The 14,267-nt window shown below is 39.0% G+C and overlaps 1 protein-coding gene across 1 annotated transcript; it reads left to right on the plus strand.

The window, feature by feature from the left end:
- The first annotated feature begins 11,577 nt into the window (after positions 1-11,577).
- LOC131856236 (disease resistance protein Roq1-like) lies at positions 11,578-13,760 on the plus strand. Its single transcript, XM_059207687.1, has 3 exons — positions 11,578-12,630; positions 12,758-13,048; positions 13,149-13,760. Exons 1-3 carry the CDS (start codon positions 11,584-11,586, stop codon positions 13,278-13,280), a joined length of 1,470 nt encoding a protein of 489 aa, XP_059063670.1. The 5' UTR covers positions 11,578-11,583; the 3' UTR covers positions 13,281-13,760.
- Positions 13,761-14,267: the final 507 nt, after the last annotated feature.

The following is a 14,267-nucleotide window of genomic DNA, read 5'->3' on the forward strand; positions in this document are numbered from 1 at the left end:
TTCGACCTTCACCTTAGCGCATTAAAGTCTTAAAATTAGTGCTTCATAGGAATCCAAAACTGGCAGATTAGAGTAGCACCTTTTGAAAACAGTCTAGCGCATTGAAGCATCATCTTAGCATGTGGAAGCCAAACTTTGGCACATAGAGATCAATAGTTGGCACATTGGCGGCCCATATTGATGCATAACCTTTTAAACCAAAGAAAAATCAAAACAAACCAATTAGCGTGTGAGAGAGTGCAACTTAGCACGTGAAGTTTTTTCTATAGCGCATTGGGGAAATTCAGTAGCGCATCCCATCTCTATCTTAGCGCATAGCAGAAACAAAGAAAGCAGGGGGCAAAATAGAAGGTATTTTTGAAAAATCTGAAAACAATTTAGTAAGCTTTCTTTCCTCAGCCTGAACTTTATCAAACTAGAAAATCAAATCAGAGTACTAAAAACTACTCCCAAAGCAAGTTCTCCTTAGAACAAACTTGTCAAAATCCGAAAACTAGTCAAAAGATAGAATACATCTCTCCTATCAAAATCGGGAAATGCCATCACATGCATCAAAAGGTCCTTCAAACAAATGGATTCTTATCCCAAAACATAGTTGTTTTAAAACTCCAAGTTGTCAAATCGAGTTTCCATATCGGGAGAGCTCGTATTCCACATCATTTGACATACTTTGTCGTGAGGGGGCATCTAAACCTTCATTTGATAAAAATAAAACTTAAGTTTCCAAACTAAGTATCTCAATCCAAAACAAATCAAAGGAAACTATTGATCGCTAGTGCATGAGTAATCCTCATATTCTAAGAAGAAAGAGTATTTATCATAACACTAAGTTGAGGAAACAACAACCCAGTTCTCTGAAACTTGCTAAAAGGAATAGATTCCTCTACATCAATCGCTAGCTTTTAAAATCTCATCTCACTTTTCTTCGCCATATGCGATTATATCTCCAAGACAAGTCAAACAAATTTGATGAAGAGCCATTGAGAAGTAGGGCCTTTTGCCAAAAATCAGCATTCAGCCAACAAATAAATCAATTAGGAAAGATCAATCCAGACCTTTTTCCAGAAGTCTGTATCACTTACAAAATACCTCGACTTGAACCACCAACCCCTGAACAACACATCGAAGAAGAATTCATCCCTTTTGTCACACCAATTTTTTACTAAATGCCCGATATCACTCACTCTCAACGAAACAAGCAAAGCAAACCACAACCTAAGTCCACTATGGGTCGAAGATTATCAAATCCTTTTGAGTTCCCAAATCTAGAAAACATTGAAACTACCGAGGAACTCCTCCAAGAGTGTCAAGAAAGCACCTCATTTTAGAATCTTATGGAAAAACTCATTGAGTCTGATAGGGAAAAATACCTACTCATGCTATTAAGAAAAGGCACTAGACTTCCTGAGGATTTTGATACTGATTTCTTTAAAACAAGCTCCTGAAATTATACTTATCAGGAATGACAAAGAGAAGAAGTACGAGGCCCTGAGAAAAACATGCCTGAATCAAACACACTACCAGAACACACATACAACCAACCAGAGGACAATAAAGGAGAAGAGATCTTCCCTCCAAAAACAAATGCGCCCCTGATTGCTCTTTCATAGCAAATGCAAATGCTACAAAAATAAATGCAAGACATGCAACAAGGGACAACTGTGCAGTACTCCTTGAAAGAAAATTTTCCTTACCCTTTTGATAGAAGATTGAACATGATACCTTTTCCCCTAAATTCAGATATTCCAAAATTTGACAAATATGATGGGAAAAGTGATCCTCATGATCATGTCCGAGAATTTTGTACCATGAGTCTTGAATTTGCCCATGATGACACCTATTTGATGAGGTTATTTCAAAGGAGTTTGGGAGGACAAACAATTGAATGGTTGTCCAAAATCACACCTCCTATTAGATCCTTTGATGAATTAGTCAACAAATTTATCACTCAATATTCCTACAACATTCAACATGCCATCACCATGCTAGACATTTGCAATACAAAATAGAAAAACAATGAGACATTCAGGGTATTTCTTCAATGTTGGAGACGAATGGTTTTAAGATATCCTCGAGATGTACCTGAAAAGGAAAAGATGGAAATTTTCATTGACAATTTTAATAGTGAGATGAGTTACAGACTCAAGCTCCAATGCATACCATCTTTTGCCAAACTGATTGAAAATGGCATTCAAGTAGAGGAAGCATGTATCAAGAAAGGAACTTTAAAATTCTGCAAAGAAGGAACCAATTCATCCAACTCTCATTACAATAACCAGAATAACAATAACAACTTAGAAAAATCTAGATTTTGGACCCAAAACAAAAGCACTAGCAACGAAGGAGGCACGGAAGCTAATGATATAAAGGCCAAACAACCAGTGTTGGCTTTATCCGATAATCCTCAGGTTACCAAAAATGCTAAAGGTGCTAACCAAAATACTAATAACTATGCCCCCAATACAAATCCAGAACCTTCAAATCCAAACAAACCCAACAATATTCAAAATAATGACACAAATCGAGGACCACATCCAAATCAAAGGGGTAATACCAACAATTTCACAAATAGATGTGTCTACACACCATTAAGGCAATCCTTGGAATCAGTATTTCGCGAACTCCTAGCAAGCAAAATTATCACATTACCAACCATAAACAATTTTGAGCATCAGATTAAACCACCTTGGTGGAATGACTCACACTTATGTGATTTCCATCGAAACAAAGGACATCAAATGAATGATTGCATGAGGCTTAGAACATAGTCCAGGACATGATTGACATAGGTGATTTAACCGTCGATGGTCTCAAAACAAACAGTGATCATGATGCGTTCAAAAATCCACCTCCAAATTACAACAAGGAGAGAGATTCTTCATCAAGCGATGCCAAAGGAGCCCAGATAAATCATATATACAACAACACCATCAATCACATATCGACAGATGATACTCAAATCAATGTCATCCATATCAAAGACAAACATGAATATGAGTCAATCAATGTAACCACCAGAGCACAAAAATATGTTTTGAATGGGCATACATCAATAGCCAACACCATCCCCAAAATTCAATATGATCTGGTCAATCAACTGTGTAAAACTCCCACTCAAATATCTATACTGGAGTTGCTAAAAATTTCACCAAAACACAAGGACATCTTGGAGCAATCGCTTGTTGAAACAAATGTACCTCAAGATTTGGACATTGACAAATTTCAAGCCATGGTAGCTCATATGACAGGGCCTCATAATCTCACCTTTTCCCTAAGTGACAATATATCCTTGAGTCATCCACATAATACTCCACTTCACATAGAAGTCTTGGTCGACAAACATCGAGTTAAAAGAGTATTAATAGATGGAGGAGCTGGACTCAATATCTGCACCTTAAAACTTATCCGTGCATTAGGCTTCTCTGAGATGTCGATTGATCCATGCAAGAAGATCACCATCAAGGCATAAGATGATGAAGAAATATCATCTAAAGGAATAGTAATATTACCTATTCAAGTAGGACTAGTACAAAAGGATACTATGTGCCAAGTCTTAGATATAGACCTCGCATATAATATCTTATTGGGTCGACCTTGGATGAAATGCAAGCAATACCTTCAACTTACCACCAGTGTGTTAAATTTCCATACAATGGGTAAGAAATTTTTTTATATCAGCAGATCATAACCCCTTTCAACATTGTAATGCTATGGGAACAGCCCAAGACAGCTTGGTTCCACATAACAGGGAAAAACAAACTCCCTCAACACCGGATCCTCAACAAGAAAAGCTTAAACCTTTATCCATGGATTTCAAATAGAAAATGAAAGTCAAAGACCAAGGCATGGGAGAGTACTTTTGGGAACCCTTGTGTTTAGCCAGCTTACCTACATCGCCTAAATCTCATGGATTACCTTTAGCATCAATACATCAAGCAACACAACCCATCACCAAGTTTGATGGCAAATTTATTCAACTAGGCACACTTGCACATGAATCAGAGGAAAAGGACATCCTTAGTTGGCTATACAAGAATGAAGACGAAGTCAGAGCTGCTACTGTACAAGTAGCAATACCAACACAACTGTATGCAAAAGGCTACATGATCATGCAAAGGATGGGATACAATGGCAAAGGACCTATCAACAAATGTCAAGAAGGTGTCACAGAACCACTAGATCCTCCTTCACAACTTTCTAAAGATAAAATAGGATTGTGTTATGAACACACTATAACCCCAAAGAATAAACCAAGCAAATATCAAAAACCTTAGTGGAAAGAAAAAACTAAATACAAGCAGGTCTAATGGCAGGAGGCACTACATGAATCAATAGGAACAATAAGGAAAGAACGGGAACACCAGGAAAGAGAAGCAACACAAAAGGAGATGGCTATTCAGAAAGAAGAGACAACTTATAAGAAAGTACACCATGTTCAGGAAACTATACAACAAATGACAGACTCACCTTCTATGGAAACCAAAGCTATCCAAAAGGGGACAGTGTATGAACAAATGTAAAGAGTCCAAGCAAGCTCCAATTCAGAATCAAAGAAAACTACAAAATTGGTATCCGTTATCAAAAATCTTTTCTCACCATACAACATACCTGTACATAGCATCGAGCAAACCTAGGACAGTACTTTTGAAACTAATTCTAATGACTATGAGTGGGGTAGTTGTCCAAATATCACAAAAGACATTGAAGAAAGTACTATTCATACACCCCTTTCTCAAAAAGGACAAGGCACAGAGCCCAGGCTACTTGAATTTGGTCCACCAAATATCTATGAAGCTACGGAAAATGAACAACGACATTATGAACAAGTCTACAAGGAAGATGGTACCCTTGAAAACCTCGACAATATCTTTTCCTTAAACAGCATCCCAAATGCCCTCCACAATACCTCGATCATGACACTGACTTGGACCCACCAAATGACTGCTTACCACTTGTTTTCCCTGATTTAATAGACTAGGATGAACCTGAACAAAATGACATACCTGTTTTCCCCGATGACGAAGCCATTATCCATTATCTATGTACTGTCAACCTAGAAATAGACTCTACCATGGAACACTATAACGATCTTTGCAATCAGGAGGGTACCAAGTGTCTCAGTCGCAAAAGTAAGAAAAACAAAGGATCTAATGCTGAAAACGAGCCAATGGTAGCACTAGATCACGAAAAAAGTCAAAATAAAGGATGCATCTAAGGGTGAAAACCTTTTTAAGGAACTTGAAGATGGGAGACTTGACACTCTTCCTAAACACTATTAGGAGTGATCACCCATTTTGATTTAGTCCACTCAAAAAATCAACATTGGAACAAAAGAAGTAGCTAAAAATATACACCTAGCAGAATCATTAACTAAAGAAGAAAAACCGGAGTTTACTAAATTCTTCATAGAAAAAAAAATTAATTTTGCCTGGTCCTATGCTGATATGCCTGGCATTGATCCCAACCTAATCATGCATCATCTATCTATTACTCAAGGAGCAAAGCTAGTCAAGCAAAAGCTTAGTAAAATAAATCCACATGTAGCACTCATGGTCAAAGCTGAGCTAAAGAAACTATTAGATGCTGGATTTATTTGACCTATAGACTATGCTAAATGGATCTCAAACATTTTACCAATTTCCAAACCAGAGGGTAGCATTAGAATATGCACAGATTTCAGAGATGTTAACAAAGCATGTCCAAAAGATGACTTTCCTTTGCCTAGCATTGACATAATTATAGACCTCACAACAGGCCATGTAATGCTATCATTAATGGACGGTTTCTCTGGCTACAATCAAATCAAGACAACTCTAGAGGATCAAGAGAGAGAAGTGCTCAGCTATGCTTGGGGAACGTATTGCTGGAATGTCATGTCATTTGGCTTGAAAAATGTAGGGGCAACCTATCAACAAGCAATGACGACAATTTTCCATGACATGATGCATACTTTCATGGAGGACAATGTGGATGATTTATTAGCTAAACCATTTACCCAGGCAGGACATCTGGACATACTGGATAAAATCTTTCAAAGATTGGAAAAATCCTAAGTCAGGATCAACCATAAGAAGTGTGTCTTCGGGGTGACATCAGGCAAACTACTAGGCTACATTGTATCAGAAAAGGGAATTGAAGTAGACCCAACAAAGGTATAGGCCATCATGGAGATGCCACCTCCTAAGAACATCAGTCAACTCAGATCTCTACAGGGAAGGCTCCAGTAAATCAGGAGATTCATAGCCCAACTAGCAGATAAAAGTCTACCATTTAATCATCTACTACATAAAAACATACCCTTCAGATGGGAAGCTAAATGCGTGGAATCATTCTATCAGATCAAACAATATCTCATGAATCCACCAGTTCTGGTACCACCAATAGTAGGAAAGCCACTCATTCTATATGTATCTACTACTAACATATCATTGGGGGTACTATTGGCACAAGAAGATCAACAAGGCAAGGAACGAGCTATCTACTACATCAGCAGAACATTAAATGGATATGAGCTCAATTACACCTTTATTGAGAAAGTCTGTTTAGCTGTCGTCTTCGCATATCAGAAATTTTAGCATTACATGCTAGCTCACACAATCAAGTTAGTAACAAAGATAGATCCTCTCAAATATTTGCTCAGCAAAGAAGCTCTTACAGGGAGATTAGATAAATGGGTCATGATTCTCAATGAGTTTGACATCCAGTACACAGAACACCGGGCTATCAAAGGACAAGCAATTGCAGATCAACTAGCTGAGGCACCATTACCAAATAAACAACCAATGAACATAGAATTTCTAGACAAGGATATTCTTACTATTCAACTCAAGCAATGGAATCTATACTTTGACAGTTCATACAGGCAACATGGCTTCAGAGCTGGTATTTTATACATCACTCTTGAAGGACATACCATTCAAAGATCATACAGACTCATGTTTCCATGCACTAATAACATTGCTGAGTATGAGACTCTAGTCACAGGAATCAAGATGGTCGTAGAATGGAAAATCACAGAACTGAAAGTCTATGGAGACTCCCAACTAGTCATAAATCAAATCAATGATGAATATTAGACAAAGGATGACAAGTTGCTACCCTACAAAAGAATGGTAGATGACTTCAAATGATATTTTGTACACATCACCTTTGAGCAAATACCAAAGTTGGATAACAGGGCAACTGATGCAATAGTTACTATCGCTTCATTACTACAAATACCAGAACAACAGAATCATTATGAGTTCCTGGTAGAGCAACTATTTTTCCCAGCCTATGATAATTCAGAATCCCATGTCATCTATGCTTTAACTGGTTCGGAGTCTCCTTTATACGGAATGATATATGAATATCTCAAAACCAATACCCTGCCCATTGACCTATCTTGAAACCAGAAACATAACTTTATCCGGCAAACCGCCCGTTATACCTTAACTGCTGATACACTGTACCGTCGAGGTCTAGATGGTACTCTTCTTCATTGCCTTGATTGTAATGAATCCGACTCGGCTTTACATGAGCTTCATGAGGGTATTGTGGCACACATTCAAGTGGTCCAACTCTTGCTAAGAAACTTTTGAGATTGGGATATTATTGGCCGACAATGGAAAAATATTCCTATCAATTCACAAAGAAATGTCCTAAATGCCAAATCCATGGCAATCTTATACATGCACCAACATAGGAATTGCAGCCATTTACAACATCTTGGCCCTTTTGTCAGTGGGGCCTAGACTTGGTAGGGAAAATTCATCCTTCATCTTCAAATAGACACAAGTTCATTATCACAGCAACATAATACTTTACAAAATGGATTGAAGTAGTCCCACTAACCACAGTAACTAGAAAGTAGATTGCCTGCTTCATCCTTAACTATCTAATTTGTAGATATGACATTCCAAGTTCTATAATAATAGACAATGGACGTCCTTTCAAAAATCAAGATGTACGAGAACTATGTGAACAATTCAAAATCCAACATCAGTTCTCTACACCTTACTATCCTCAAGGGAATGGTCAAGAAGAAGCATCAAATAAAACCATCTTAAAAATCCTCAAGAAAACAGTAAATGATGTAGGTAAGGATTGGCACGTTCAACTCAATCTGGAACTCTAGGCATATAGAACTCGTATCAGGACACCTATAGGAGCTACACCATATTCATTGGTGTATGGATTAGAAGCAATTTTACCTCTTGAGGTAGAAATTCCATCACTCAGAGTATCTTTGAAAGGCCTCATCCCAGATGAAGAGTATAGGGTCAACAGATTGCAAGAACTAGAACTTCTAGATGAAAAATGACAACATGCCTACAATCACCTCAAGGCATACCAACAACGCATGTGCAGAAGCTACAACCACAAGGTCATCCCTAGAAATTTCAAAATCAATGATCTCGTACTCAAAGAGAATCCCTGAAATCAATAGGATAGAGAAAAGAAAGGGAAATTTGAACCTAACTGGTTAGGTTCCTATGTCATCATTTCAACCTATGGATCAAGCGCCTATCAGCTAACCACTTCAGAAGGCGATGCGCTCAACAAACCAACAAACAACATTCATTTGAAGAAGTACTATACTGGAGTCGTCTAATGCACGGAAAAGTTTAAAAATACATAAAAAAAATCAAAAAAATCAGAAAAACAACAAAAAGATGCAATAAAAACAAATGGTGAAAACCTAGCAAATAGGCACTACTTGTGAGAGAACAGCTCCTCTATCTATCTTTACTATAAACCTTTTATCCACAATAAAGCACCACTGGCCATCACCCAACACCCTATCAAAATAACATTATCCAGGACATACTTAGCATAGTCACTATTCTTGCCTATTCACATATTATTTCCTCATATCCTACCATGGCTTGGTAATCACTGTACATATCCACATCAATCGGTCTATATCTCTAGGGGCAACATTTCTTGGACTTCAAGCATTCAAACAATAAACAAATCAGAATTGCAGTAGACCAAGAGAACCATGTCAAATCAAATAGTCAACAACTCAAATACCCAAACATGGATACACTTAATAGATTCACAACACAGGATGGATGATTTTATGAAGTATAAAATATTTACATCTTGCATGAAGTTTGATTATTTTGCACTTAAACTCTTTTTGAACTATTGGATTCCCTAACATTTTCTCAATGATGCATCGAGCTAGAGAAAGTATGTGGGACTCCAATATTTTTTAGTTTTCTGTCTGTGAGGTGATCACTTGTACTATGCAATTTTTTTCTTGAGATGTGATTGGCAACATATTGCTGAAGACATTGTTCCACTTTGCGCATACAAATGGTTCAATCTTGTCTGTTTATGCGCAAGAAACACTTAGGTCATCTTGGTTCAATTATACCTCGATGCTTGTACCATCTTGCAATATCAAAAATCATGTAAATTTTTCTCAAGTCATTATGGTTCAATTATACCATTATGCTTGTATAAATTTTCAACATATCCCAACAAATCAATGTTCAATGATGATCCAAATAAAGAAAGCAAAACATGTGATTGTACAAGAATGACAAATCCCAGAACAAGGAATGATCAAATAGTTGCATATCATTTTAAATCTTGCATTTAGTTGCATTTCATATCATACATCTCATTTTCAAGATACATCTCACATCAATATCATTATCATACATCTCATTTTCAAGATACATCTCACATCAATATCATTATCATACATCTCATTTTCAAGATACATCTCATACATCAAATATCAAAAACACATGCATCTATCTAAAGCATTGCATCACCATCATAAAAAGAATCAAAATCATTTAGAACACATCATCCATAAAACACATCACATGAGGATCAAAACAAATGGTGTCATATATATATCAAGAATGATCAAGTACAAAAAAATGTCATGTCGGTCCCAAGAATACATCAAAATACAATAGAGATGCAATCTCTTAGGTATGACTATCTCCTGAGGCTGACTATCTTGCAGCAGATGACCTAGCAACAGGGTCCCTAGGTAGATCATGACGAGGAGGCCCTATCACGCCTCTGCTCTCTATCCTCGACCCCGTCTACCTAGATTGACTAGATCTCGATGCTGTGAAGCTCAGAACTCTACGCTACATGGGCACCACATCCTCATAATATTGTCGATAATACTCAGCCTCCTGGGCTCTATACCCCAGCTCCCTTAGAGTGTCTCTCATCGATCCACCCGTTGCCACTCTCCTCAAAATATCTACTTGAGCCTCGGCTTGACCCAACTGCTCCAAAATTGTATCCCACTCTGTGGTCAGCTGCGTAATCTAACGCTGCTGTGCCAATGCCTATGCCCGTAGCTGCTGCACGAATAACTGTAAGGATCTAATATGAGCATCCTCTCTATGGCTAGGCATGCGAATCTAAATGGGTACCTGCGTCGTAGTACCACCCATCCCAATTACTCTCCCTGCCCTCAGTGCTGGTGGGGGTAAAACATCTGACCTCCTCCTCTAGGCCAACCATCTATAATCCTTTGTCCCTCCCACCACTGCTATCACCTCTCCAACCCTCCCCTCCCTCTATCCTCCACAACCGGTCGCACAACCCTCTCCACCCGTATCCCTCTATCCCGACCACCACCATCTCTATCCTCTCTCCTCCCCCAATCAACCCTCCCCCTATCCCCATGCCGACCTCGGCCACCACCTCTACCTCCTCCACCATCTCCACCGTCATCACCTCCATCATCCCCACCTCCCCCCTCGATCTCCTCTCCCTCCTCTCTCTATCTACCTAGCCTCTCGGGTTGCTCATCCTTATCATCATCAAAAGAGGGAATCATCTCTGCTGGATCTAATATCCTGGCCACAGCCCGTGACACAAAGAGTGTTGCGAACTCCTGTGTCATCCTTGCATTCACTACCCCGTAGGCATAGTCCCATATCTGGCCAGCTAGGTGAAATAACTCCTCAACTACCGCTACACTATCAACAATGGGTCTCCACTTTTGTACATCCTGCCTTGGTTGAGCATACAAACATGCTCCCTGTGGTACCCCCTGTTGTTGTCCATACTGCCGCAATACTCGGCTGTGTAGAAATCTCTTGATAACAAAGGGTATCCGCCCTATAAAAAATCAGGACATGAAGACATAAGGCATCTCCAACCCATCCTCTGCCCACACCTTGCAATCCATATATGGTCTCCAGATGACCGTGTCAATATCATCTAACACCCTCCTCCAATGTTCCAGTTTGCCTAGCTTCCGTTGGACAACTATCCCCCTGTAACCATATGCATAGGCCCATCCTACGGGCCTATCTCGGTCAACAAGTGGCCTAGCTACGGGAATGTGCTCCCACGCCCATACCTGTAAGAGTGTGACCCCAGCTGATAGACTACTATAGCCCAAGTATACCACCTGATGCAGATCCCTATATAAGTAGGCCAGCATGGCAGACCCCCATGCAAATCGGTGACCCTGTGTCACCATATCCTCCAATACCAAACCCCATCCAACTGCCAGCCCCTTTGACCTACGGTCGGGCAATAAAAAACGACCAATAAATCTGGCCAGCACTGAAGGCAGAGAAGCATAATCTAAATCAATGAAATCTTTCCATGGGATCTCATAGCCACGCCGAACATCCACTTGGATTGGATGAACTGGTACAAGGCTTCCAATCACTTCTAAGTGAGGACAAAGTAAAAATCACGGGGATCGTGGGCATGGGAGGTAGTGGCAAAACCACGTTGGCCAAAGAACTCTTTAACAGGAACTTTTCCTCCTTTCAGAGGTGCAGTTTTATTTCCGAAGTGCGAGATGCAGCATTAAAAAATGCTCTGCTTCAGAAGCAGAAAAAGCTTCTTAAGGACCTCGGTGTCCATCATCTGCCATTCGACAGTGTAGATGAAGGTAAGGCCATTCTCGCAAATCGTTTTAGTTCTCATCGGGCGTTCATCATTTTGGATGACGTAGATCACATCGACCAGTTGAATGCTCTATTGCCAAATAAAGACAACCTTGGATCCCAAAGCATGGTTATTGTAACATCCCGAGAATTAGGTGTTCTTCAATCATGGGGCCTCTCCTCCATTTATAAAATGCCAGGATTTGGCAGCTCACATGCCAGACAGCTATTCTGCTGGCACGCTTTCTTGCAACCCTCTTCACCTGCTGAATTTGAAACTCTGGTTGAAGAGTTCTTAAAAGCATGCAATGGTTTGCCTCTGTCACTAAAGGTATTGGGGGCACAGTTATATGGCAAAAAGTCCAAGGATTACTGGGAATCCCAATTACATAAAATATTAAGAATATTGCCCAGTGAAATCCAAGAAAGGTTAAAAGTTAGCTATGATGCTCTGGATGAAGAAGAAAAAGAGATGTTCTTGGATGTGGCTTGCTTTCTCATTGGTGAATTGAAAAGTACCGCTATAGCAGTGTGTGATGGGATGCGTTGTAGTGGTCTTCATGGTTTACAAACACTTGTGAATAAGTGTCTTGTGGAGCTGGTTTACGAGGAAGATGATCCGAGAGGACATATCTTTCACGGGGAGAAGCTAAGGATGCATGATCATCTCAGGGATATGGGAAGGGAGATTGCAAGTAGACACTCATCAAATCGTCTTTGGCAACCACGTATTGATGATATAAAGAAACATTTCAAGGTGAGGTTAATTGGCATCTCAATTATGGTTAATCATTGATAAGTGATATCGTATAGGTATCCTTCTGTCTGCCTCTGTTTTCACTAAGTTCATTGAAATAGTTTGTATTTCTATTTTTTTAATTCAGAGAGAAATGCCAATTCGAGGGATACGACCTCCAGCTACTTTTGTGGCATTCAAAGAGTACACGCAGTTAATGGGAATCTCAAGTAGATTGTCAAATGGACTAGAAATTCTTCATGTGAATGGAAATGAGTTAACCGAAAATTTTGCATCATTATCAGAACATCTTGTGTGGCTTCGCTGGAAAGGTTTTCCCCTAAAAAAAATTCCACTATGGCTTACATTAAGACATTTAAGTGTTTTAGAGATTGATGGCGCTGATGAGCTGAAAGAATTGTGGGAAGATAATGTGGATGTAAGTATTTTGATTTCGTTGTTAATAAGATCACTTAAAAAGCTTATTTTTCGTTCATGCTTTTTTGAATTAAATTAAGTATAACAATATTTGCCTGCAGCCTCCTGAGCAATTGAGAGAGCTTTTTATACAGGACAACATAAAATTGCAACGGCTTCCAAGCTCAATAGGACGTCTTCACAATCTGAAAAAGCTTTTATTTAGCTTTGTCGGTAGCAGTTTGCTAGAATAGTTCTGTGGCCTCCATTCGCTGGAGTATTTGTGGTTATTTGCTCCAAATTTATCCTCACTGCCCGATGGTTTTGGAAATTTAATAAGCTTGAAGTCTATATATCTAGAATATTGCAAGCAGTTGAGCAAGTTGCCAGATTCTTTCACGCAGTTGATCCACCTGGAAATGCTAGAAATATCAGGTTGTGAAATTCTGTCCTCACTACCTGATGGTTTTGGAAATTTAATAACCTTGAAGTCTACATATCTAGAATATTGCAAGCAGTTGAGCAAGTTGCCAGATTCTTTCACGCAGTTGATACACCTGGAAAAGCTACAAATATCAGATTGTGAAATTCTGTCCTCACTACCTGATGATTTTGGAAATTTAATAAGTTTGAAATCTATAGATCTACATAATTGCAAGCAGTTGAGCAAGTTGCCAGAATCTTTCACGCAGTTGATACACTTGGAAATGCTAGAAATATCAGGTTGTGAAATTCTGTCCTCACTACACGATGGTTTTGGAAATTTAATAAGTTTGAAGTCTTTATATCTACATAATTGCAAGCAGTTGAGCAAGTTGCCAGATTCTTTCACGCAGTTGATACACCTGGAAAAGCTACAAATATCAGATTGTGAAATTCTGTCCTCACTACCTGATGGTTTTGGAAATTTAATAAATTTGAAGTCTATAGATCTACATAATTGCAAGCAGTTGAGCAAGTTGCCAGATTCTTTCACGCAGTTGATACACCTGGAAATGCTACAAATACCAGGTTGTGAAATTCTGTCCTCACTACCTGATGGTTTTGGAAATTTAATAAGTTTGAAGTCTTCAGTTCTACATAATTGCAAGTAGTTGAGCACGTTGCCAGAATCTTTCAAGCAGCTGATACACCTGGAAAAGCTAAATTTATCGGGTTGTGCCAAGCTTAAACTAAAATTAGATGTACTTGAAAACATCAAAAAGCTCACGTTCTTGGGACTCAGAGGTTGCGAGGAAATA

This window comes from Cryptomeria japonica, chromosome 7, assembly GCF_030272615.1.
Source record: "Cryptomeria japonica chromosome 7, Sugi_1.0, whole genome shotgun sequence".
Lineage (NCBI taxonomy): Eukaryota > Viridiplantae > Streptophyta > Pinopsida > Cupressales > Cupressaceae > Cryptomeria > Cryptomeria japonica.

What these genes read in the sequence shown, in the direction of transcription:
- LOC131856236 (XM_059207687.1), top strand. Translation starts at nt 11,584, where the DNA reads ATGGGATCTCATAGCCACGCCGAACATCCACTTGGATTGGATGAACTG. An exon ending in ATATAAAGAAACATTTCAAG is followed by an intron (nt 12,631 to 12,757) that starts GTGAGGTTAATT and finishes TTTTTAATTCAG; the next exon opens with AGAGAAATGCCAATTCGAGG. An exon ending in TGTGGGAAGATAATGTGGAT is followed by an intron (nt 13,049 to 13,148) that starts GTAAGTATTTTG and finishes ATTTGCCTGCAG; the next exon opens with CCTCCTGAGCAATTGAGAGA.